The sequence below is a fragment of the Choloepus didactylus genome, chromosome 9 (genome assembly GCF_015220235.1).
Source record: "Choloepus didactylus isolate mChoDid1 chromosome 9, mChoDid1.pri, whole genome shotgun sequence".
Classification (NCBI taxonomy): Eukaryota; Metazoa; Chordata; class Mammalia; order Pilosa; family Megalonychidae; genus Choloepus; species Choloepus didactylus.
The window spans coordinates 98,196,449-98,223,936 of NC_051315.1; the positions used below are offsets into that span (position 1 = coordinate 98,196,449).

A 27,488-nucleotide genomic window follows, 5' to 3' on the forward strand; every position below is an offset into this window, starting at 1 on the left:
TTTTTCAACAAGGAAAGATTAAACAGACCAAAACAGGTATAAATATACAATTTACCTCACCAAAATATTTAAATATTAGGCAAACAGGTGTTTTATAAACCTTATAGAAATTTGTCAGTAATTTTCGCTAAAGTTATTCCTTTTGTAGAAGTGCACTAGGTGGATAACTCTGTTTTCATTCTGTTTCCACCATATCAGATTTATACCCCAGCATTAAATAAACCATCCATTTGCATCCTATGTGTTTGTGTCCTTCCCTCTGACTGGGACGCCCGACTACATTCCTACATCTCTTCTCCTGTAACAAGACTGACAGTGTCCTTCAAAACCCAGCTCATCTGGCACTGATTCCATGATACTTCCTCAAAATCCCTAAACTGAATTGACTGCTACCCTTATCTTTTGTACATGCAAAATCTTTGTTGAGTCTTTGTTCAATAGTTTCCCCATTGAATTACAATTACTTGTTTATGGCTCCCCTGATAGTTTTATCCTGTGAACTCTTTGGATGAAGGACTGAGTATTATTTCTTTTCTATTTCCAATATACAGTATAATATTAGTAAATATTGAGTGGATTAATCAGTCAGCCAGCCAAAAATTAGTGGAAAGAAAACACATGACACAGTTAAGGGGCGTGTAGCCTAGTTATGGAAGCAGAATGCCTAGATAAGAATAATTTGAAGGTTTTTGTTTTATCTTTTTACAAAGTGACAATGTAACAATTACGGATGAGTAGAGAATTTACTGGATACACGGGTGGAAGAGGAGATGGAGAATTGTTGAGGTCAATATGAAATTATAAACAACTAAGTTTGGTCTTATGCTAGACAATACTAGAGTTAAGTTTTGATTAATGAAGAATGGTATTCCTTGCAAAGTCGGTTAATTTGTTAGGGATCAAATGCTCAGTAAACGGTTATGTGAAGAAAATTGTCATAACTAAGTTGATAATGGAGTCATGAAAAATCAAGTTAGGAAGACAGAGGATGCCTAAAGGTGCAGGGTGTCTAATGTTTAAAAAATAAAGTTTTGATTTGCTACAATAGTCAATGTGTAGTTGTTAGGAAGTTTTTCATATTTTAAAACTTATCTTAAAATATATGCTATAAAAATTCAGATAGCATATAAGGTGTAAAAGCTACCACCAATTCCATTCTCCAGAAGTAACCAGTTATGATTTTTTTGCATATCCCTCCAGATGTTTTCTATGTTTATGCAAGGATATCTACACACATATACATCATATAAATACTTATTCATACCTTTATCCTTATATACATCTTATTTGCTTTTAGCACAGGAGAAGTATGACCTTATTTTTTACAACTGTAGAGTATTTCTTTGCATAGTCTCTTATTAATGTACATTTAGGCTGTTTCCCATTTTTTACTATTTAACAGTACATAGTATATTTTTCTTTTTGATCATATCTGGGATCCTTTCATTATAATACAAAAGTTTATCCACTTAATATTTATCATCATGACAGATAAATTTGGTCATCTTATTTTATGTTACCTTCTGTTTTACTGCTTCCTTTGTTTTCTATTTCTACTGAATAGTCTGCATTGTGCTTTGTGTAATTCTCTCCTGCTGATAATTTGTCCTTTCAATGGTTGTTTCATGATTATATTTAATATACTCTGTTTCTTGATTTGTCAACTCGAAACAGTAACTACTGATGCCTGTTTTGAAAGATGAGAGGAAAAATTACACTTGGGTGATAGTGGTAACATTTTCCTAACTCACCCCCTTCTTATTGGCTTCTGATTTTCATTAGTGATATTATTTTTAGTTTCAGAGTTTATAACATTTATATTTTTCTTTAATTATCATTTCCACAGACATTTAGCTTTAGTTTTATGTTTAACTTAATGTACTGTTCACCTGCAGAACTTCCATTGTTCAGGTTCACGAGGTTAAAGTTTTCATTTTGATTCAGTTATCTGTTGGCTGCATTTCATTATTAAGTAGTTTTTAAATATGGGCCTTTAAATGATATATTCCCTTTAGTTTTTACATGTTTGAGAATGTTTCTCCTTTGTCTTTATTCATGTTTGAAGCCAGCCTAACTTTGCCTGAATTTATACTTAGGTAATTTGTTCTTATGTAATACTACATGCAATAACCTCTAATATTTTCTCTTTTATTGTATTTATTTTTTTTAATGCTGGTTATGGACTACTAAATTTACTTCATATTCTACAGCGCTTGAAAGTTTTAAAAATATCTGTGCTAAAACATAACATTGGAAGACATGGGCAAAGTGCTGTAAGGTCACCAGCAGCCTTCAATTCCATATGTTCTCTCAGAATATCTTCTTGACACATCTGCTGGTTGCTCTGCCCTAGGGGCTTGTCTTCAGCAGTGTCCCATTTTGGGAGAGCAGATCGTCTCAGAAGAAACCAGCCTGCTTCTTAGACAAGTCTCCTAGATCTTGGATTTTATTTTGATGAGTTTGTGTTTGTTTCGCTCTGCTCCACTAATTCTGCCCATCAGCTACAAAGCAGATTGATGGTTCTTTTCTCTTTTCAACTCCATGAAATTTCTTCAGGGTAGGAGACCTGCTCGGAGTAAAAATATCCCTATAGGCCTGCCTTCTATCCATTCTGAAACTGGATCCTCACAAAGATTTCCTTACAATTCCATGGTCCTACCCCTGTCCTCAGATTATCTTGTTCCAAGTACAAGTTTATTAGTCTTTATTCCTCTGATTCGCTCCGATTTCCAGTAAAGCATGTGCCTTGCTAGAGGCATACATCAACTCTTGGTCTACTCCTACTAGTGGGTCAAGTTCAAATTTCATTTCATGGTATGAGATTATGGCCATATTCTAATTCCATTGTAGATGAATTTTTCCCCCCAATTTCTGAATTGTTTGTTTATTTAGGGTTCTAAGGATAGAATTAGAGTAGCCATAATTTTACTTTGCTCATTTATTACAATTTCCTGCTAGAGATTCTTGATCTGGCAGAGATAAGATTGTAATACTGTTTGAGGAAGATTATCTAACAGCCCCTAAGATATAAAGTGGGGTGAGGTGACATATCAAAAGCTCTTACAATAATCTAGGCCAGCTCCTTCCAGTTGAATTTTCTACAGTGATAGAATCAGTCTATATCTGCACTGTCCAGTATGGTAGCAACCAGTCACATGTGGCTTCTAAGCACTTGACAGGGGTCAAGGGAGGTCATGCAACTGAGGAACTGAAATTTTAATTTTATTCTATTTTAATTAATTCAAATTTAAATTTAAATAGCCACATATGGCTAATGGCCACAGTACTGGTCAGTGCAGATCTAGGCAATATAAAAGCCTAAACACTAGTCTGTGGCAGAGAAATGGAAATGAAAGAACATATCCAAGAGGTGTTATAGAAACAGAAACAGTGCTTTGGTAGGGGAAGGCAAAAGAGAACAGAGATTTAAATAATTCAAAGGCTGTGTGCTGGGGAAAACTGGGAAGCTGGTGGTACTATCAGATAAAAAGTAATACATTATCAAGGGCTCTTTTGAAAAGTAGATATTTTCACAGGGTGAGTTCTAAGTGGTAAGGAGACCTCCAAGTGGAAATGACCATAAGCAATTCAAATTCCCATACTAAATTGGGAGTGGGGATAGGTGAGCAGATCACAGCTCCAAATATATGCGTGTGTGCGTGCGCATGTGTATTTCCTTACATATATATTTCCCTCTTGAGATTGTTTCTTCTGCCTCCATACACCCCTTTTCAGAGATTGCCTTGTCCTACCCCACATGGAGAGACCCCAATATATGGCACAATAATGATGGTTCTGAGAAATTACTATTTCACCTGCTGAGTGATTAATATGAAATTAGTTACTGAAACAGTAGTGCAGAGAGGATCAAGAGGGAATTTGGTTTTGTTTTAGAAATGAAAACTACAAGATAAAATAGTGCTTTGCATACAAGGAATACATTTCATCTGAGAATCTTTACCTACTTAGCAAGCTTAAATAATGGGAAAATCTATAAGAAGTAATAAAATAAGGATCTTCTGGGGCAAATACCAGTGTTCTCTTTTTGTGGATTTTAAAAATCATGCATGGTGTTTTCCTCTCCCATTAATGCACAAGTTTAGCACCATGTGGCACCCATGGGATAGTTTTCTTTCTACTGAATGATTTCTCTCGAAGGCATCCCACTTTATAAAGGGTAACAACCACACAGAATCCCACCTCCTACCTTTATTGAGGTACTTCGCTCTAATGGAAATCCATCCCTATCATCGTAGTGCAGCTAATGTTCCCTATATTAGAGTCTGCCCTGTCCCTGGAAGGATTGTTTTGTTACAGAATGGAGTGAGTTATCATTCTTATCAAAAATTATTCAAAACAAACATCCATGAATCTAGGACTAACATGTATTCAAAGGGTCAGTCAGAGCTCCTTAATGGGTGCTCTACTGTAATCTTCCTTTCATCTTAATTCAAAATGCCTTAGAGATTCAAGCTGCCTTTTGGAAAAATAGAAAATCTTCTAATTACTTATGTGTATGATATGTAATTTGGCATCGAAAAGAGAAATGTATTAATGTATCCTGGTATTTATTTTTATCTGTAGTGACTTGAAGATAGACTTAGATGCTAGATTTTTATCCTATACTTTTGTTTGTTTGTTTCTCCCGTACCCTATTTTTTTATCCTCCTCTTCACTCCAAAAGAGAAAAGAAAAGAGAAAAGAAAAAATGCTATTCTGCCAAAAGAGAACATACCTTGAAAGATCATAGCTTCTAAAGAATTTTACAAATAGAACTGGTTGCCATGTATAAAAACAGCTATTTCTGTTAGAAGAGACGATACTGAGGGATTTCAGGTTTTGTTTGTTAATTCAAATCCAGGCTGTATAATGTACATCTGTGCAGATCTTTTGCATCTGGCCCACAGCCCTCTCTGGTTCTCTGAGCACAGCACTTTTTAGGTTTGACCTCATCCCTTCTTTAGTGTCTGTCTTTAACCACCTAAGCCAGCATCATCTTACTCCTCTGTTCCTGTACACGATGTAAGGTTGCCCTCTCTCTTCATTAGGCTGACCATCTCCTAACGCTCAGGTTCACCGTTGCCCAACGACATGCCAGAGTGACCTTTCCATTATAATACATAATTGGGTATTTAGAAGAACTGACCTAATACTTTACAGATTAAATGTCAAATTCTCAAAATTCAGATGGATTTGGAATTTACCTAAGTATAGTTTCTACTCCCATCCCCAGGAATCTACACAGTGGCACTGATTAACAGTAGCATTTTGTAATATCATTTAAAGCTTTAACTCTGTGGAGTTCTGCCAGTAATGGTGTTTAATTCACTTATATGTGCCAATTCATCTCTGTCAGGAGCCTATTAATTTCTTCACTATTTTACTCTGTCTCTAGCCCCTAAATAATGAGACACAATGAACCCCATTTGTGTAACCAAAAAACTTAGAATCTCTTATAAATTACTTCTGATTCCACTGCTTTTAGTGGAATTTCTTTTTCATATTTAAATCCATCTTGTAAGCTCTTTTCTTTAGAAGAATATACAGAATCTCAAGATCACCAAATAATGAAATCATAGAAAAAATATAAAATTCTGTCAGGATCTTTACCGTGCCTCCCGACCCCGAGGAAGTTTTCTGTAATATCATACCAAAAATTACTCTTCACACAACGTTCCCCATTTTTAGTAAGAGAATGTTAATGAAAACCATCCTCTGATTCTGCAATCAGCCCAGTCAACATTGGACAAGACGCCAAAATACTTACAGCATTGCTGTAAAAATAAAGATCCTTTAACAAAGGTCGGAGATATAAAATTAATCCCATAGACTATGCCTTTGGCATTTCCTCATAGTGTAATTTCAGGTAAACAAGAAAGTGACAGCTAAGGGACTAGCTAGAAATACAATATAGATTCAGAAGCATATTTCAGTATATTAGCATATAAAACTCATGTACATTCCTGCTACCTATTTTACTTTACAGGGTTGGAGCGAAACATCAGGAGCTAAGGGAAAAGCAAGCAAGAGACCTTGTTGATTATGCTGCAGGTGGAATTGGATCAATGCATGATATGGACGATGATGAAATGGACCCTAATTATGCCAGAGTGAACCACTTCCGGGAACCGTGTGCATCAGCAAGTATCTATAGTTCTCCATCTCTCCCTCGGGCTGGACCGCTGAGTTACCCACGGGATGGCCGTCCATTGTCTCCAGAGAGAGACCACTTAGAGGGTCTCTATGCTAAGGTCAACAAGTCATACCACCCTCCAGCTCCAGCTGACAGGTAATAAATGTAGTGAAAGATGAATATAGTTTTAATTCAGTAAGTTTCAAATCTTCTCTACTGCTAAGGCAGATAAAAATATATCCTTCAATCTATTCATACTGAAATAACATGGTACCCTAGACAAGTGCTGTACTTTGACCCACCCATAAAGTATCAACCATCAGAAAAAAATAAAGCAATAGCCAGGGATAAGGTAGCATGAATGAATGGTAGTAGTTAAATTCATGGTGCAACAGGGAGCAATTTTTGAAGAAATATTGTTTCAGAAAACTAATGATGACAACTTTGAGGGAATATTGTTCTTTCTCCTAAGAGCCCTCCTGGGTAAGACTTTATCCAAAAAGCCATGACACTTAGAGGTAAGGAATCAGAGAAGAGGGAATGATGACTTCCTAGTTGGTGTAATTGAAGTGGAATTATAGTTAGTTGCAGAGGTGCAGGGGACTTTGGAAAGTTAGAGACAGTAGGACTTGATACTCAAGTAAAATGTGATCCTGTGTAGATATTCATGGACTATCAGAGGTAGAAAAGGAGAAAATCTTGGCAACAGGAGTTTGATGAAGTAGAGAAAGATAAGAAGTGATAAGGCCAATGAGCCTTAGGTTTAGCAGCTAAGGGACAAGATAATAGGACCATCTGTCAGTACAATTGAAATAGGTAGGGAACAAGATATTTCCAACCCCACCTCCTGCCAAAAGTAAAATATCTAATCTCTTGAAAGGCTGAACCAAGTGAGTTTTAGTCAATATACATTGGTAGTTACGCCTTGGAATTATACACACACAAGGAATGGGTCGACTTAACTTGGTCTAATCGGCTGTAACTTGAAGTCTGCAGAGAGGAGATGGGACGGAAGGGTGGCAGTCACAGCGAGCTTCATTCTAGATGAGAAAAAGACTTGTTTTCCAGATTTCTTTTGGTCTTGCCAACCACCCAGTCCCTATTAATAACCAGCTTTTGTGTGATAGCGTGATATATTGCATGTGTTTACCGTTTACATTTCCCCAGCTGGGTGATATTATGCACTTTTCAATTAGGTTGGGGAGAGGAAGGGAAATCATGGCATTTTTATGCAGACTGTAAAGTGTAGCTTCACAAGACTGATTACCTTTCAGACCCTTTCCAATAACCAAGTGGGAAAGAAGGAGCAATTTTTAATCCTTACTGTCAAGCTTCCAGGTTGATAGTATTAAAGAAAGATGGTCAAGTTTTTCTTTGGGAAAAAATGAAAATAATCCCTATGACTGTCTGATACAGTCATAATAACTAAACTGCTAATTCAAACAACTGACTAAGAATAGGCCTTTTTCTCCCCAGCCTTCATCCAAGATTGACTTTTATCATGTAAATAATAATACCAAGCATGAGTCACTTCTAGCCCAGACCATAGTTGGTCTTACTTTCCTGTAATCAGACAGTCTTTGTGGCTGTCCTCTTTGTGTATCCTCTCTTCTGGAATCCCCGGCAGGAACTGATTCTGTGAACCATGCAAGCTGGTACTTCTCATTACTAATTCCATGGAAATATATTCAAGGCATCCTTTGAAAAAAAAAATTCACTCATCAAATATATTTGGAGAATTCTGGGTTAAGTCACACTGAACAGGTTTCCTTACTGCAGTCTTCTTATGCCCCAAAGATGCTAATGTGCATTGTAAGTTTCTAAGGGGAGCAAACAACAATCAGCACCTACCATTCCCAAAGTTTGTCACCTAACACTTTTTGTTTTGTTTTATTTTTCTCAGATTTTGTGATTATTCTTTGGAATACTACTTAGGAAACCCTATTCTAAGCTAATTTTCACCGATGTAGATTTGACCAGGCAAGAAATTTCCTAGAATAATCTTAATAGTAACCACTCCAGGTTGAAATCAGGAAAAAATAAGTTATTTACTCTTCATCCCAGACATGTATAAATAATAGTCATACTCTTGTTTCTGACCCCATTGTATTAACAAATGATCTAAAGGTGCTCTCAGTGGAATTTTAGACTGTGGTCACATTTCTAGACAGCAGATCAGGTGTAACTCTTTATACTCAGTGTTATCTTTATTCTGCTCTTATCTTTAATTATATTTAAAAATCATTCTGAAACTGTTCATTCTTTAAGTCTTAAAACAAGCAGTTTTTGTCTTGCCATGTGGTAAGCATTCAAGAATGTTTGCTGTCATCACCCTTGTCATCATTACAGTATTGCTGTACTTTTCAGTGAAATTCTGAACTGCTTGCTCTGCCTGGGGCCAGTGAGTTTAAGAAGACCATTGCCATGGCAGTGTTCCTGATAGTGGCTATATCAGGAGCTATGGGTTCTCAACCTATCACATGGGCAATTAGAGGGCATAGCCATTCATCCAACATCTGTTCCATTTTTCACTTATTTAACAGGTATTTATTTGGCACCTACTGTGTTCTTGCTACTGTGCTAAGCTCTAGGGAAAATACAACAATGAGTAAGATACATACTCAGTCCATGAGAAGGCTGTATTCTAGTCAGGGAGAGGACACCCACATGGAAATCAATAATTGCAATATAGTGTGAATAGCAAAAAAGAAGGTCACTTATTCTATGTAGGCTTGGTCAGGAAAGGTCTACAAAAGGAGGTGGTATTTGAACTGATTTGGGAGAAGAATTTGCAAGAATTGACTAGACACAATGGAAAAATTGTTTTCCTTATACAATAATTATTATCTGCAAGGGTAAAGTGGACTGAAAGTGCATGTCATGTTAGGGAAGCTCAGAAGCACCCAGAAAACAGAATGTGGATGGGAAGGAAAGCGATAGAAAATGAGGCTGTAATGCTGACACTTGATCAGTAGCAGCTGCTTGGAACTCTGTGTTAGGAAGAAGTCCAAAATTATGCTGGACTCACGGTGTCTGTCTTGGGCTCGTCCTGTCGTCCTCCTGAAGGATGAATGGTGGCCCATGTGCAGCATGTGTTTGTGTATCTGCTGATCCCCGTGGACAGTGGAGCCATCAAAGTGTCATAATTGGAGATGAGCTGATAGATTTTTGTTTGGGGAAAATTGCTCTACCAACTGGATGACAGACAAAGAGGAAAATGTTAGATTGTGATACAAATTAGGATATGATTATACTAGTGAAAGATGACAAGGGCCTAGAATAAGGGAATGACATTGGAGATAGGAGAAGAGAAGATTAATTTGAGGAATGCTTAAGTCTGGGAAGGAGTTCAAGATGTCATCATGGTTTCCTGCTTGGTCTCCTAAGCACAGTGGTGCTGCCTTTGACTGAAATGAGGAATGAGAAATGCAGGAGAAGAAAGGCATTTGAGCAAGAAGAGAGTAAGTTGAGTTTTGCTTTGTCCGTGATGAGTTTGAGATGTTTGGTCCATTCATGCAGTGGAAATACACGAAAAAGTAATTGGGGATAAAGCCCGAAGCTCAGGGAAGGGGTTAAAGCTGAAGGAATCAGGTAGAATATAGAGCTCAGTTCTCCAGGAAGGGCTTCTGGAGTAGCGAGGACTGCAAAGTGTTCTCTGGGAATGCCAATATTTTCGAGGCATGGGTAGAGGAGAATAAGCCAATGAAGGAAGATAAGCAGCAGCAGCCAAAAAGTACTTTAAACCAGGAGAAAGATTATTTAACAGAGACCAAAGAGGTGAGGCTTTCACATGCTACAGAGAAGTCAATAAATTGAGGACTTAAAAGAGGGTTTTGGATTTAGTAACCATGAGGACATCCGTGAAATTTAGGAAGAACAACTTCAATAGCTAGATAAGAGCAGGGGGTAAAAAACAATGAAAAGAGAATTTATTTGGAAGTGAGAAAATAGAATAAGCTTAGTGAAAACAAGACCAAAGTTGTAGGATAGGAAAAGTTGCTACCTTGAAGTTCATTACCTGGCAGTATTTCAGAGTTAGCAAGAGAAGTTAGAGACAATCTACCATAACCTCCTCATATTATCATTGCTGAAATTGAGGTCCAGAGAGGCTGAATGATTTGCCCCAGGTCACAGGGCTTAATTCTAGGTCTCTTTGTGTTGTACAGTCTTGTTTTTCACTACAACACACTGTAATGTAGACCAGCACTCTCATTTTCTAGTTAAGGAAACTAGTACTGAGAGAAGAGAGAAGAGTGATGTCCCCTAGGACCTTTAGCATGTTAATGGCAGATTAACTCTTGGGCTTTGGAATGAGGCATCCCTCGGTCCAGTCTTCTTCCAGATACAACTGTGACTTCAGTAGATAATTTAACTTTTCTGAGATTCCATTTCTCATCTTGATGCATATTATTCAGCGAGTATTTATCTACTAAGTGCCAGGACATGAGTTAAGAATTGGGATTCATCAGGGAACAAGGAGGAAGAGGAGCACTTTCTCCTCCTTGTGGAGCTTATGGTCTAGCGGAGATTGCAAAGAGTAAGCACTGAGAGTTCAGCATGAAAAGTGCTCCTGCAAAGCAAGCAGGAGCCAGCCGCAGGGGCTGGGGCTATCGGGTTTGAGGCACAGGGAGCAGCATGGGTGAAAGCTGGAAAGGAAGCATGGTATGTGAGAGGAACTAAAAGAAGCTCAACAAAACAGAAACCTGAAGTGAGAGGGGTATCTGGCCAGAGATAAGGCAGGCTGGTCAGCGAGCTAAGCAGAAGGCAGCTGGCAGAACCTCGGCAGGCATTGTCGAGGAATTTGGATGCCTTCCTGAGAGGAGCGGGCAAGGGCTGGGTTGGGAAAGGGGTCACCAAAGGGCTTTAACGTGAGACATGATCCTGGAATTTAACAGGCTATTAAATGGCATAGGCAGTTTAGCCTTGCCTCCTCCCTAAATAAGGGAGAGTTATAATAATGACCTCACAGGTTGTGATGTTAAATACGATTTCACATTTTGTATTTTTTATATCTACACATAACGCATACCTCTCTCTGCCCATATATCTCTGTTTCATAGGAATGTATCTCATGTTTGTGACCCACGGCGGCTATCTAATAAGTGTAACTACTGTCTCTTACCTCCCTGCTTCTCAAAGGTTAGCCCTAAACCTTCAGTCCCTCTAGGAAAAACTTGGCCCTAAATGATGGTGGTCAACAACAGTCCCTACCACCACGACAGAGACATGTCTGGATTATAACAGTGCTGATTCTTCCAGGATTTGAACAGACCGTGGGTTAAATCCTGTCCCCTAAAGCCTGACAATGACTTACAGTTTGTAATATGTTAGTCTTCCAGGGAAGCACTGCATTTCCAGAGCTCCCACAGTACACAAACATTAAAGATTTATGTTTGGATGAGGATAGACTAATCTCCAGTAGGGTGAATGTAAGGTGTGTGTGGAACTTGTCACAATGGAGGATTTGCAAGAGTTTGCATGATTATTTAATTCTTTTTACTAGAGGTTGCCAAATTTGTTTCATCACACACCCTGTCAGTTTAATAGTTTTTGAGTGTCAATCGACTAAAATATGTTTATTTATTTATAAATGATACATACCTTACTATTATATTATATGCATTATAAACATGTACCAAATATAGAAATAAATAAGCGATGAAATTAAAAAGAACCATAAATAGAAGTTCTAGAACTTTCTTCCTCTACCCAAATATGATGCATATAGCCCATTTTGGAGAATACTGTTCTCAACTTGAGGAATGGACCAGGCCTGGTTTTGCTTACTCATATCTTTTCAGCTCCTAGAGAAATAGTCTGTGCTCAATAAATATTTTGGGGTTGAATGAATGAATGAAAGATTTAAGAGAATTTTAGAGTTGGGTGGGGCCTCAGATGTTCAAGCCTCATGTCCATTCAAAATCCCTCACAAGGCATCATTTGATCCACATTGGCATATGTGCAGTGATAAAAACTCGCAAGATATCTTTTTGCCCTCTCAAGCCACTAGAATTGATAGAAATGTCCACTTTTAATCCATCCAAAAGCCGTCTCCATGTAACATGGATCCTGGATTAAACCACTTGGACATGCAATTTAAGCCTCAGTAACAGCTCTGCAGGTATTAGAAGTGATTGCTAAGTCCACCTTCATTAACAAACATTTATTGAACTCCATCCATTTTTCTGGACCCTATGCTCAGAGCTATCCTTACACAGATGGAAAAAACACAGCACCTGCCATTGAGAAGTTCACTGTATACAGGCATACCTCACAGATAATACGTGTCAGTTCCAGACCAAATATCTCAATAAAGTGAGTCACACGCATTTTTTAATTTCCCAGTGCATATAAAATTATGTTTACATTATACTGTAGTCTATTAAGTATGCAATAGCATTATGTCTATAAAAAACAATGTACATACCTTAATTAAAATGTGACACAGAGACATGAAATGAGCACATGCTGTTGGAAAAAATGGTGCTATAGACTTGCTCGGTGCAGGGTTGCCACAAACCTTCAATTTGTAAAAAAATGCAATATCTATGAAGTGCAATAAAATGAGGTATGCCTGTAAACATTTCTTCAGTATAAACATCTCTAGTTGTTTTAGTCATTTTTATGTTATAATCCACACCTATAGCCCTCTTGGTAGCCATTTTGTGAGTACACTCAAGTCTACTGAGAGTAGGATTGCCCTCTTTCAAGCATGGCATGCAGAACTGAAAGCAGTATTTCAGATATGGTCAGAACAAATGCAGACATCAATGGGACTCTTGCATCCTATGGTCTTAATCATTTACACTTACTGTGGCCAAAACTTTTCTATCAGCCATGTTATTATTGCCTTATGTTGCACTTTTTAACTAAAACGTCTAGTTTGTTTTTTTTTAACCTGATTTGCTATCTAGCAGAGTCCCAGTATATTGTACAAAATCCTTTATTTGTATAATGATTTTGAAATGTAGGCTATTCACTGTATCACAGTTAAATAGTTTCTTGTTAGAGCTAGCTCACTGTTGTAGCCAATCAAGATATTTTTAAAATATTGATTTTTGTCCTCTAATGTATCAGCTGTCCTTATTAGGTGTATATCATCCTCATATTTAATCATTGTGAACTTATTCATGTCATTAATAAAATCATTGATCAATGTCAAGTATAATCCCTGAAGCTCATCACTCTAGACCTCCATTAATCAACACTCTTGGGAATGTTCAATCAGCTGTTACTCCAGTCCACTATTTTCTGGGCTGCTTTCTCCAGTTCATTCACAAACATTGTAGATGACTTTGTGAAATATCTTACAAAGGTACACCAGGTTTATGAGAATCCCCTGATTTTCCTAATCTGACCCAAAAGGCAAGACTTGTTCTTGGTGAATTCTAGAGATTACTTCTTTCTCTTCCAAGTGTCCAAAAATAATGTGTCCTTTTAGACTTGACCATGTAAAATAAGACTTTCTGTGGTTGAGTGTAAAACTAGGCACTTAGTATCTGCTTACTAAATAGTTGCTTATTGACTGATACACCACTGCTGTGAAACCAAAGTGGCAAATGGCACACAGCTCTTCAATACTCCAGTTAAGTGACCTTGATTCCCAGCATGGATTCATCAATGTTTGAAGGAAACTTTTATTGAGCATCTGTTGTATTCCATAGGGCATACATACAAAGTTTAGAAACAATCCTAACTCTCAAGGAACTCAGTCCAATAGCTGAAACCATCTCATAAACTAATAGCTATAATATAATATAATGTAATGTAATATAGTATAATATGTTGCATGACAATAGAGGTATAGAAATAGATACAGGATATATTGTAAAAATCACGAAATGGAATGTGAATTCAGATTGGGAAAGACAGATTGATCCGTCGGATCTTGGATTAAATTTACTGGTTTTTCAAAGCCCCGGCGTCCTCATTGTAAAATGGGGATGGGTATTACATGTGACTTGTTTGCCAATTAAATGAAGTTATCCCAGTGCCTAGTTCAGTAAATGTTGACTACAACTATTTAGGAAGGTTATTGGGCTGTATATTATTGGACTACATTACATAATATTGGACTATATATTATATATATTAGGAAGGTTATTGGACTAAATATAGCTATTTAGGAAGATTATTGACTCAAGGTTGTGGGTTTAGGAACCTTTTAGATTCCACCTAATCCATGGTTACATTCCTAACTCCAGCCAAAATTCCTGCCAGTGTATTTCAATCATCAGAAACAAAAAGTGGAAATAGGAAAGAGAGTAAAGAGGAAAAAGGACAAGAAAACTAGAAAACAGTTTAGATTCTATTTCAGTCATCTCATCTGCATAAGTGGACAGTACGGTTATTACGCAATACAGTACTGTTTCAGTTTGTACAGCTGCCAGAATGCAATATACCAGAAATGGGTTGGCTTTTACAATGAGGATTTACTAACTTACAATTTAAAGTTCTTAGGCCATGAAAATGTCCAACTAAAGGCATCAACAGGACAATACCTGGACTCTGGAGATGGGCTGCTGGCATCTGGGACACCTCTGTCACATGGGAAGGCACATGGCCAGCGTCTGCTGGTCCTTCACTCCCAGGTTTCATTGCTTTCAGCTTTTGGTTTCCAGTGGCTTCCACTCTGAGCTTCTGTGTGTCATCTCAGCTTCTCCAGGGCTTTTCTCTAAACTTCTCTGGATGTTTCTTTGTGAGCTTCTCTTATTTCATCTCTTATGAAGGACTCCAGTGAAAAGGATTAAGACCCACCTTGGGGCAACTCCTCAATTGAAATAACCTAATCAAAGGTCCCACCTACAATAGATCTGCCCACAGGAATGGATTAAAAGAACATGGGGTACATAACAGCTTCAAACCAGCACAGCTACTTTGTCAATTCTGTTAAAAACCATAACTCAATAGATTTCCCTAAACCTGTCATCAAAGCTAACACTGTTCCTGCCAGGTCTCTTGAACATTCATTTGGTTCAAAGTTGAGCGCACCAATTGTCCACAATTGCTGTGAGCCCCAGAAGAGCTGTTAAGAACAAGTGTGTCAAATCAGATACTATTTAGCTGTAAACAACAGAAAACCCAACTGATATATTTGTTTTACCCTCTAGGAATTTAGGTGGCCATGATCTGATAAAGCTCTTTGCCTGCCTAGCAGTTAGGCCTTCTTTCTCATTTGGCATGATTCCAGGATGGCTGTTGCAGCTCTAGGCTTCATGTCTGTCTTCCAGGGAAAAAGGAAGGGGAAAATGGCCAATAGAATATACAGTCAAGTTCATCCCTTTTAAAAGATTTCCCAGAAACCTCCCCACCAACTTCTCATTGGCAGAAACTATATTATAAGGTCACTTCTAGTTTCAAAAGGGTGCTGAGAAATGGTATTTCATCTTTCCAGTAAGCAAAGGCAAAGGAGAAAAGAGTTGTAAGTGGTTTTTAGGGAGTCATTCCATGGAATCTACCACAAACAGATTACCTTTAGATGACTTCTCCATTATTTTTCACTTCCCTTTAATAATGCAAAAGTTATAGATTAACACTACATAGCAATCAGTCAAGTACCTTCGTATTACTACCCTGTGGGAAGACATCCCTATAATGTAGCCACTCTTTTTTAGAACAGACAGAAATATTTCAGAGTGAATAGCTTCTAATATCATTTAACTAAGGCAACTGGGGAACATACATTTTCAGTTTTCACAGCCACTGAAAAACTATGGTTTGGGAAATTCTAAGATAAGGGTGATGAAGGATAGAAAAGGTGTTAACAAGAAAGTTTTATAGCTAAGTGTGACTAGGCAGGTGTGAGCATATGTTCTTGGGACAATACAGAATAATCGATAGCTCTTCATCAAAACAGTTTGTTGATTTTAGAGATTCAGCATTTCATCGAGCCACAGCTTTGTCATGTAAGGCTCATGTCTGGTTGGTATTTGTTTCTAGTCTCTTTCTCCTGTGATTTTTTTCTCCAGTTAATTTTACTTTAGTTTAATGGCTTTCTAGCTCTTGCTTCTGACTCCCAGTTTTGTGATGCTGTATGTAGGGACTTGAACAGTGAACACAGTAGATTACTTAAAGATGTGTTTTTTAGTTTCTATAAACAGAGTCAAAGTGATCTCATTTCAGTTTGGGAATTCCAGTTGCTAAATGCCATTTCCATAGAGAGTTAAAATTCATCAGTTAAAAAGGCAATCCGATTTTTTTTTCCTTAGAACATATTACCATCAATTTTTAAATGACTTTTAAACAATAATGAGAATTCTCTTAATGAATAATCTCTACGACCAGATAAGTGCTAATAGTAACTGATACACCATTAACTCTACTTTCCTCCATCCCCTCTCTTGATAGGAATTTTTCCCATCTTCTGAGGACCCTACTCTTTTTCCCATCTTCTGAATTTTTCCCATCTTCTGAGGACCCTACTCTTGGGATTATGCAAGTTACGTCTGCCTAAGTTGTTAGCTTTAGTGGTGACAAATGTAGACAGCCTTCCCCTTTATTATGCATGAACTGGAGTGGAGGGTTGGTACTGAGTGACCATCCATTTCTAAGACCACTCTCCTCCCATTCTCAACCATGGGTACCAAGTAGCATTGACTTGAACTTTTTTCAAACAAGCAACTTGATTCCTAGGATATATTCATCTAACCAATCCTGTTTACTAAGAGGAAGTTAGAAGAGGTATGCAGAATTTCCTCAACTAGCCATAAAAGAAACACAGCGGATAGAAAAGAATGCAGAATCTCTAGAAGCATGCTGCAGATAATTTGAAATGGTATTGGTGATTTGCTCTGATTAAGGATGAGCCAAAACACTGTGGGAGCACAGGGGAGGGGCACCAAATGCAGGTCTGGATAGTCAACGAAGGCTTCTTGAAGGAATTTATACCTTGACTGTGACCTAAAGAACAATGGAAATCAGTCAGTCAGGGAAATGAGCATGCACAGAGGCCCAGAGAGAAAACCTGGTGCCTTTAAGGAGCTCCACATACATCAGAAGAACTGTAGTGTTGGTTCAGGGCAGCGGGAGGCAGGAGATGAGGGTGAGCAGGAGCCATATCATTAAAGACCATTTAGACTTTAGCTCAAGGACAAGAGGGAACCTTTGAAGTGGGGGTGATGTGTTCAAGTTTGTGCTTTAGAAAGATGACAGTAATCCTGCAGGATAGATATGTATTTCACAAATGAGAAACGAGGCTCAGAGAAACTAAGGGAACTTGCCTGTCGTCACACAGCTAATAAATTGGCAGAGTCAGGATTCCAACCCAGGTCTAACTCTATACACCATGTATGAGCTTTCAGCCATGCTAGGGAGTTTCAAACTGCAGGTCATAACCCATTAGTAATCTTAAAATCAATTTAGTATGATCAACCAATATTTTTTAATAAAATAAAATAGCTAGGAAAAAGTAGAAAAGATCATTGCGTAGATTATAATAAGTAGAATTATTTTGTAAATGTTTGTGTATCTGTTATATGTGTATGTGTATGTTATATGTGTATGTAAAATGTATATATGTACATAGCTGAGTACTGGGACGTGATGCAAAATGCATTTCTCATTGTAGGTTGCAGTTAGATAACTTGGAAGCCACTGAGCATGTGCAAAGAGTGGGCATTGCTGCTCCTCACCTACTGTGCCGCCTGTTTTAGGTTCCTTAGCTGCTCATGCAAATACAATGCAATGAGTAGGTTTAAACAATGGGCATTTATTAGCTCAGGGTTTTGCGGCTATGAGAAGGTTCAAATCAAGGTGTCATCAAGGTGGTGCTTTCTTCCCTAAGATTGGCATGCCAGGGCTGGCTGCTGATGATCCTTGGTTCTGGGCTCCTCTGTCACATGGCAGTTCACATAGTGGCCTCTCCTGGCCTCTCCCTCCTCTTCCAGATACCATTGACCTTCAGCGTCTTGCTTCCTGTGGCTGTCTGAATTTCACTTTTCTACAGTAACAGGATTGAGACCCATCTTGACTGAGGTGGGTCACACCTTAACCGAAGTAACCTCACCAAAAAGTCCTACTTACAATGGGTTCACACCCACAGGAATAGATTAGGTTTAAAACATGTTTTTCTGGGGAAGATACAGCTCCAAACCACCATACCTCCCTACTTCCCTCACTCACTCATTCATTTCTTCATTTATGCATCTATTCCATAAAATATATTGGTTGCCTATTATGTACAAAGCACCCTACTCAAGGCCATGTGGATTAAAAGGCATACCAAAAGCCTTAGGCTTTAACTTACTTCCCTGTAGTGGTACTAGAGTTGTGTCAATCTACTATATTTACTCCAGGCCTCTTGTGACCTGTGGTTTGCATTAATCTATTAGGCTAAGCCACATACTGTTTCATTACACAATCTTTGCCTATGCTAAGGACAAATTCCAAAGTGCCCTCTTTATAATTTCTGTATTTAATGCAATGGGCAGTCAAGAATAGGCCATTGTTAGGTCAATTGCTTTCCTCTATTTATCTTTTCCAGTAATAAATGATTAGTGGGATAAGAAAGGGCAGTAAAAGATAGTTTTAATGTTAGTACTCATAAATATCCAACATCTTAAAGAGGTGTTTTAATATTTATATGCTGCGGAATATCCTCCCCTCTGGAGATCTGGCTGAGGATTGATATTAACCTATCCAGAAACTGAATTCAAGAGCCATTGTTTTACACAGACTTTCAATCAGTCCTGAGCAAGCATTCTTGGATCCCTCAAACTTGGCTGTTACTCTCTCAATTTCCACATTGCCAAGAACTTTGGGTTGGAAGGGATGTTTTCCTGAATGCAGACATGATCAGTTTTCTATGTTGAGGTCAGTAGGAAAGTAAGCCTAATCCTAAACCATGACCATCCTTAGAGAACAGCCTGAGCCGATACCCTTAGACCACTCCCTCTACTGGTTTCTTCATGAAAAACCAAGCACAGACGGGGCCAGTCAGGTCACAGGCTCACTTAACATCAAGAGCATGAAGTGTCACGCCTTACATGGGAGGTTAGCCTTTAAGGTTAGATACAAGCCAAGAGTAGCTCACAATCAAAACCCTTGAAAACCCCTTAAACCCACCCCTTCCTAGTGCATATGATATTCTGTACAATATTTACAGTAGTTCTTTTTGACATCGTAGTTTAAAAGTCATGGGCTAGACTAAAGGAAGACAAAAAAGGAAAATCTGAGAGATAGCTTAGTGGTTAACAGAATAGATTCTGAAACCAAACTTTCTTATTTTGAGGCCTGGCTCTACCACTCAGTGTAACTGTGACCTTGAGCAAATCACTTACCTTCTCTCTGCTTTCATTTCCTTATCTGTAAAATGGGCATAAGCATAGTACCTACATCGGTGTTGTTACGAGGATTTAACTGAGTATAATGTGTGTGTGTAAACAGTAAAAGGGCAACTGGAAGTTAATAAACATCACCTATGTTTAAGCTAATATATAGACAGATGATTGGGCATTCACAGCATTCTGCTGTTAAGATTACTATCAGCTCACTAGGAATGAATAGAAGTAGGATGGAGAATTCTAAGATATTGTTACTTTTCCCCTTGGTAGATTTTTTTTCAACTTGGATGGACAGTTCTTACTGACCTGACCTCATGTATTCCTATTTACTTTTTTTTTACTTTTTTTTTTTTTTTTTTTTTTGCCTTAAAATACAAAGAAAATATTTTTATTTGGAGATCAAAGACTAAGAAAAGATGACATAAGGTTAACAGAGTTGATGTCAAGACAAATGAAATGTCGTATTTAGGTTTTAAAGCTATAAATGATCCTGACTGAATCTTAAATATGATGTGTTTAGGTGAGTTTCAATTATGGTTTCCTTCCATTAATCTCCATTATCTTTCTTTTTTTTTTCTTTTTCTTCTTTTTTCTGGACCAGGAATTGCTGTCTGGTGGTGCCTGGCTCTTCTTCAGAAAGTGGTTCTTCCTTAATGTGTTTCTTTTTATCCTTTTTTATTCTTCTTCTTTAAGGAGGTCTCTTCTACTATTATGATTTCTTCTTGTTATTCCACTTCCTTTTCTTCAACTTTGATCTTAATCTTGGCTTTTTTCTTATTTACTTTTTAAATAACTATAAAGTTATAGTTGTATATAGTTGTAGTTACAGAGTTATAGTTATTTTTTTTACTTTTTTTGTTTTGAAATTATTATAAATTCACAGGAAGTTGCATATTTAGTACAATGAAGTTCCATGTACACTTCATCCAGTTTACCCAGTGGTTACATCTTACATAATTATCGTACAATATCAAAACTGGGAAATTGACATTGATGCAATGTGTGTGTGTGGTTCTATGCCATTTTATCACGTGTAGATTTGTGTGTCCATCACCACACTCACAATATGTAACTATTCCCTCACCATAGAGATTTCCCTAATTCTACCCTTTATAATTATACCCCTCTCCCACCATTATTCTTAGCCCTTTGCAGTCACTATTCTGTTTTTCATCTGCATAATTTTATCATTTAGAAATTGTTATGTAAATGAAATCACAAACCTGGAAAAGTGTGTGACCTTTTGAGATTGGCTTTCTATTTCACACAGCATAATGCCTTTGAGGTATAGCCAAGTTGTTGTGTATATCAATAATCTGTTCTTTTTTTATTACTGAGTAGCATAAAAATATATGTCATACTACAGTGTACTTAACCATTCAACTATTGAGGGACGTTTTTGTGGTTTCCAGTTTTGGGCTATTACAAATAGAGCTGCTATTAATCCTGTAGAGGCTTTTGTGTGGCCATAAGTTTTCATTTCTCTGGAATAAATGCCTAAGAATGCAATTGCTGGGCTGTATGGTGAGTGTATCATTAGCTTTTAAAGAAATTGCCAGACTATTTCCAGAGTAGCTACACCATCTTTCCTTCTTACCAGCAGTGTGTGAGCGTTCCAGTTCAGCTGCATCCCTGCCAGCATTTGGTATTATCATTATTTTAGCCATTCTGATAGGTATGTTGGATAGCTCATTGCAGTCTTAATTTGAATTTCTCTAATGGCTAATGATGTTGAACATCTTTTCATGTGCTTATTTGCAATGCATATATTCTCTTAGTGGAATTTCTCTTCATATCTTTTGACCATTTTCTAACTGGATTGTTGGTGTTTTTAATGTTAAGTTTTGAGTCCTTTGTCAGATATGTGGTTTGCAAATATTTTCTCTCAGTCTGTAGCTTGTCTTTTCATCCTCTTAATGAGGCCTTTCACAGAGCAAATGATTTTAATTTTAATGAAGTCCAATTCTTTTATGGGTTGTACTTTTGGTGTCATGACTAAGAACTCTGTTAGGTCCTAAAGATTTCGTCCAATTTATCTTCTAAAAGTCTTACAGTTTTACTTTCTTATATTTAAGGCACAGCTCATTTTGAGTTAATTTTTGTATAACGTGAGGTTTAGTATTGCTGACAGGGCAACACAGGAATGAGACATGGACACAAAGCTAAGAGTTAAGGGAGCAGGGGGCCCACTTGCCTCTAGGGCGAATGGACGCCAATGCATCTTTGCTCCAGCCATTTATCAGAGCAGATCACGTGCATATGCTCGAGGTACATTAGGTGTAGTTACATCAGGTGTGTACATCTTGTTTACATCAGGAACTCATAAGCACAAGTCTTACATCAGGTGTATATCATCATACATTAGGAACGTCATAGTCACAAGACTTACATCAGGTGTTTACATTCATCATCATAGTCACAAGTTAGTTACAAGTTACACATCTTTACAGGGCAGGCCTGCATGGCATTCTATGCAGGCCTGCGGCTCAGCGTTTTAAGCCACCACCCTAGATATGCCTCAGGCAACATGGAAAACTCAGTTCCCCACAGTTTAGGTCAAGATTCCTATTTTTGCCTATAGTTATCCAGCTGTTCAAGAACCATTTGTAAACAGGACTATCCTTCTTTCATTGAATTGCTTTGTTCATTTGTCAAAACTCAGTTGGCCATACTTGTTTGTGGTATATTCTGTGTTCTCTTTTCTATTCCATCGATCTTTGTGTCTACCCCTCTACTAATACCACACAGTCTTTATTACTGTAGCTGGGTAATAAGTCTTGAAATCATGCAGACTGATTCCTCCCACTTCATTCAATCTTTCACCATCAAGTGTGATGTTAGCTGTAGGTTCTTTGTATGTTCTTCATCAAGTTGAGGAAGTTCTCCTTTATCCTAGATTTCTTAGTGTTTTTTTTTTTTAATCATAAATGGGTGCTGAACTTTGTCAAATGCTTTTTTCTGCTTCAACTGTTGTAATCATGTAATTTTTCTTCTTTAGTCCATTAATATAGTAGATTACATTGATTTTTGAATGCTGAACCAGATTTGCATCTCTGGAATAAACCCATTTGGTCATGTTGCATAATTCATACATGTTGTTGAACTCTATATTTCTTAAGAAATTTTGCATCTATATTCATGAGCAATATTGGTCTATTGTTTTAGTTTTTATACTGCCTTTGTCTGGTTTTGGTGTCAGGAGAGTGTTCTCTCCTCTTTCATATTCTGGAAGAGATTGTGTAGAATTGGTGTTAATTCTTCTTTAAACATTTGGTAGAATTCTCCAGTGAAACCATCTGGGCCTGGGGATTTCTTTATTAGGAAGTTTTAAATTATGAATGGAATGCCCTTAATAGTTATAGGGCTATTCAGATTGTCTATATCATATTGCATGAATTGTAGTAGTTTTCACTTTTCAAGGAATTGGTCCATTTCTTCTAAGTTGTCAAATTCACGTATGTAAAGTTCACAATATATTCCTTTATTATCCTTTTGATAATAAGTTCTGTAGTGACATCTTTTGTTTCATTCCTGATATTAATAATTTGCATCATCACTTTTCTATTGTCTGTCTTCTTGGAAGTTTGTCAATTTTACTGATCTTTTCAAAGAACCAGCTTTTTATTATTTTCTCTAGTGTTTTTCTGTTTCCAATTTTATGATTTGTCCTCTTTCTTGTTTCCTCCATTCTGCTTGCTTTGGGTTTGCTTTTCTTTTTCTAGTTAAATTGGGAGAGCTTAGATTATTGAGACTTTCCTTTTTCCTAATGTAAGCATTTTAGTGCTATAAATTTCCCTCTCAGCACTGATTTAGCTACATCCTACAAATTTCGGTATGTTGTATTTTCATTTTCATTCAGTTCAGTGTACTTTTTAATTTCCTTTGAGACTTCTTCTTGGACCCATCAATTATTTAGAAGTGTATCATTTTGTTTCCAGGTGTTTGAAAATTTTCCTATTTTTTTCTGTTACTGATTTTGATTCTTAGTCCATTGCAGTCAAAAGACAGTCTCTGCAGATTTTTTCCTTTTGTTTTAAAGTTAAAATAGCCTCCCATGATTATGGACATATTTATTTCCCCCTTTAGGTTTGTCAATTTTTGCTTTATATTTTTCAAAGTTTGTTGTTAGCTTCATTTAAATTTAGAATTGACATACATTTCTGGAGGATTGACAATGTTATCATTATAACTTGTCTCACTCGATCTCTAATGTTCTTTGCTTTAATGTATAGTTTGATATTGATATGGCTATATCATATTTCTTTTGCTTACTGTTTACTTAGTATATTTTTTTCTGTCCTTTCACTTTCAAATTCTCTGGATCCTTATATATTTAAAGTGTGTCTTTGGTAAGAGCCATATATTTGGATTTGGTTTGGTTTATACAACCAGTGAGATAATATCTGTATTTTAATTACAGTATTTAGTCCTTTTACATTTAATGAAATTACTGATATAATTTGGTTGAACTCTACCATCTTACTCTTCATTTTCTACCTGTTTCAATTATTTTATGTTCATTCTTCTCTCTTTGACTTTTAAAATGCTGTGCTGGTTTGAATGTATTATGTTCCCCAGAAAAAGCCATATTCTTTGATGCAATCTTGTGGGGCAGACATATTAGTGGGGATTAAATTGGAACGTTTGGATTAGATTGTTTGCATGGAAATGTGCCCCACCCAACTGTAGGTGATAACTCTGATGAGATATTCCTGTGGAGGCATGGCCCCACCCATTCAGGGTGGGCCTTGATCAGTGGAGCTATATAAATGAGCTGACAGGCAGAGGGAACTCAGTGCAGCTGAGAGTGATATTTTGAAGAGGAGCTACAGCCAAGAGGGACACTTTGAAGAAAGCACAGGAGCTGCAGATGAGAGACATTTTGAAGACAGCCATTGAAAGAGACTTTTGCTCCGGAGAAGCTAAGAGAGGACAAATACCCCAAGTGCAATTAAGAGTGACATTTTTGAGGAACTGCAGCCTAGAGAGGAATGTCCTGGGAGAAAGCCATTTTGAAACCAGACTCTGGAGCAAATGCCAGCCACATGCCTTCCCAGCTAACAGAGGTTTTTCCAGAGCCACTGGCCATCTTCCAGTGAAGGTACCTGATTGTTGATGTGTTACCTTGGACACTTTATGGCCTTAAGACTGTAACTGTGTAACCAAATAAACCCCCTTTTACAAAAGCCTATCCATTTCTGGTGTTTTGCATACCAGCAGCATTAGCCAACTAGAACAAATGCCAATCGAGCATTTTGTTTGCTCCAATTTTTTCACAACCATAAGTTTGTTATACATCCTTTTACTCTATTTTTAGTACCTTTAATAATTAAGAGGTTTCAACATGCATTCTTGATTTATTGTAGTATTAGATAAATTAGTACTTTTACCATTTCCCGAATAATGCAAGTAACTTAGAGCACTTTAACTCTCCATTTAAGCCCTCCTACCTTTTAGGCTATGTTTCATGTATTTGAAATCTATGTATGTTTTAAACCCAACAATATACTCTAACACTCTAATTACTGTTTAATATGGTAAAATAATTTATTTTAATCATTCACATTGTTCTTTATTTCTTCCTATCTGTTCTTCCATCTACGTTAGTCTTCCTTTTTTAAAAAGTAAGTCCCTTTTATATTTCTTGTAGTAGGACAAATAATCTCAGTGTAAGATTTTTATCTATCTATCTATCTATCTATTTATATTTTACCTTTATTTTTGAAGGATATTTTTCTCCTGGTCTGGAATTCGAACTAACAGCATTTTTTTCTTTTTTCTTTTTCTTTTTTACTATTTTAAAGATATCATTCCATTGCTTTCTGACTTTAATGTATTCATCAAATTCTGCTGTCAGTATACTGTTACTCCTTTGAAGATAAATCTTTTTCTCATTGATATCTTAAAAATTTTTCTCTTTTGTTTTCAGCAATTTGACTGTTCCTCTGTGTGTAGGGGTGGTGTGGAGTGGTTGCTGTTGTTTTCTTCTGCTTAGAGTTCTTAGATTTTCTTGAAGCTATGGTTTAATGTACTGTCAGTTTTAGAAATTTTTCAACTGGTGTCTCTGTTCCATTCTCTTTCTCTTTTCATTCTGGGACTCTAACAAAAATATTAGAACATTTTGTAAATGTACATGTTTCCTACACTCTGTTCTGTGTTTCCATTTGTTTTCCTCTGTGTTTCATTTGGTTATTTTTGAATGGCCTCTCTTCCAGTTTACTAATCTTGTCTTCTGCTATGTCTATTCTTTTAAACACACATATTACATTCTGATTTTATTTTTCAGTTTGAGAGTGTCCATTTTTTGTTTACCAAAGATTCCATTTCTCTTGCGAAATTCTCCATCTTGTCATCTTTTTTCTTGAGTTATTAATAACAATTATTTTAAGAACCTGGTCTAATATTGTCAATATCTGGATTAGCTGTGGGTCTCTTGGTACAGTTTGATTTTTCCATTTGGTTTTCAGTCCTGGTATGTCAGAAAATTTTGATCAAATTCTAGACATAGTGCTTGCAAAAGCTGTAGAAATAATCTCAGGCTGTTGTTATATTTCCCCAGAGAGGTTTGTTTTGTTTTGTTTTTGCTTTCTGTCAAATAGTATAGGCACATACTGCCTTAATCCAGTGTTGGATTGAGATAACTTGAAGTTGGGCTTTAGTTGTGAGTGTTAGTTTACCCTTACTACTAGGGTATGGCTCTTTCTTACCTGGAAGTCTGGGTTATTTACCAGGGCTTAACAGGACCTGAACTCCAATTTTTATCTTCCCAATACCAAAAGAATGTAAAACTCTGTGCTCAGCCGTTGAGTCTCTTAGCCAATGCCCTCTGCTCATTTTTTTTTTTTAGCTCATTTCTCTTATGAATCAGCAAATGCTGTGCAGAGAAAAGTGCCACAGTGTCCGGCGCTGCCCCGCTCGGTCCCCGGTTCCCGGCCGGCGAGGGGAAACAGGGAAGGAGAGAGAGAGATGCAGACTGCGCGAACTAACCTGGTCATGAATCACGACTCGAACCACACGGCAGTTGTGAAAGCAAGCCCTTTACTACAGCTAGATGAACATTCTGTGTTACTGGTTCCCACACGGGGCACGGCGCCTCGTGGGAGAGCAGCCTCGATGTGGCCGTCAGGCACGGCTCCTTGTGGGCTGTCTCACCCTACCCCGTCCGGGTAAGACCTTTTATACACAATTAACAACCAATAAGCTTCTAGGCTAGTATCGCGTATACAGGATTTCGATTGGTAGGAGCGGGTGGCGGATACATGCGTCACTATGCGGAAACAGGATGCAGGCGCCATCTTGGCTCACTCGATGGGCGGGGGTAACTCTAGAGCAGGCTGCAGCGCATACGCTAGGCCCGATTCGGGAGGCGGCTTTCCACATCTCCCCCTTTCTTATTTATTTTTGACCCAGTGTCTCCAGTGATGAGCGTGCTCCCGTGAACCCAAATGGTTCACAACCTCTTTGGTGCTTTGGGGAGTCTGGACTAGGCCTCAGCCATCCAGCGGCGGAGCCTCTAGCACCAACCAGAATGCTCACGTCATATGGAGACCGGAGAGTCCGTAAGCTGGAAGCAACGTGACTCTCCCTGCAGTGCTTTGCCTGGCAACTGGGGAACAACGACGGGGGCAGGAACAGCAGTAACCAGAGTCGGGGGTGTCACTAGGTGTCTCTGTGCAATGGCTAGGGTCCAGTCTGGCCACAACTAGGACTCTGCCCTAGAGACCCACCTGAGACAAAATTATGACTACTGGTGTCGCCTTTTACACCCGAGAAACAGCCATGCGATTCGCTACAAATTTTGCTCCAAAGCGCCCCACCTGAGGCGACCAGGAAGGGGTATGGTTAATAAATCGGTCACTATCGGGGGTAACAGAGGTGGGAGTCATAGCCATCATAGTGGTAACACGCAATTGCTGCTGCGCTTGAAACAGGCGTTCTAGCAAACATTTAACAACGACTAATCCCACCAATAATCCCACTGCAATGAGGATCCAATTAGTTAAATTGGGCCAAGAGAACCAGGAAGAAACACTGTGCAATAGTTTCTGTAGAACCTCGCCTAACCCGGAGAGATC

General features: G+C 37.8%; 1 protein-coding gene across 1 annotated transcript in view; it reads left to right on the plus strand.

The window, feature by feature from the left end:
* The window catches only part of PARD3B (par-3 family cell polarity regulator beta), a 1,159,791-nt gene that overhangs the window by 983,315 nt on the left and 148,988 nt on the right, over positions 1-27,488 (plus strand). Inside the window, exon 20 of the mRNA XM_037849784.1 lies at positions 5,987-6,289. Coding sequence (XP_037705712.1) covers positions 5,987-6,289 — 303 coding nt within the window. The remainder of the gene's footprint in view (positions 1-5,986; positions 6,290-27,488) is intronic.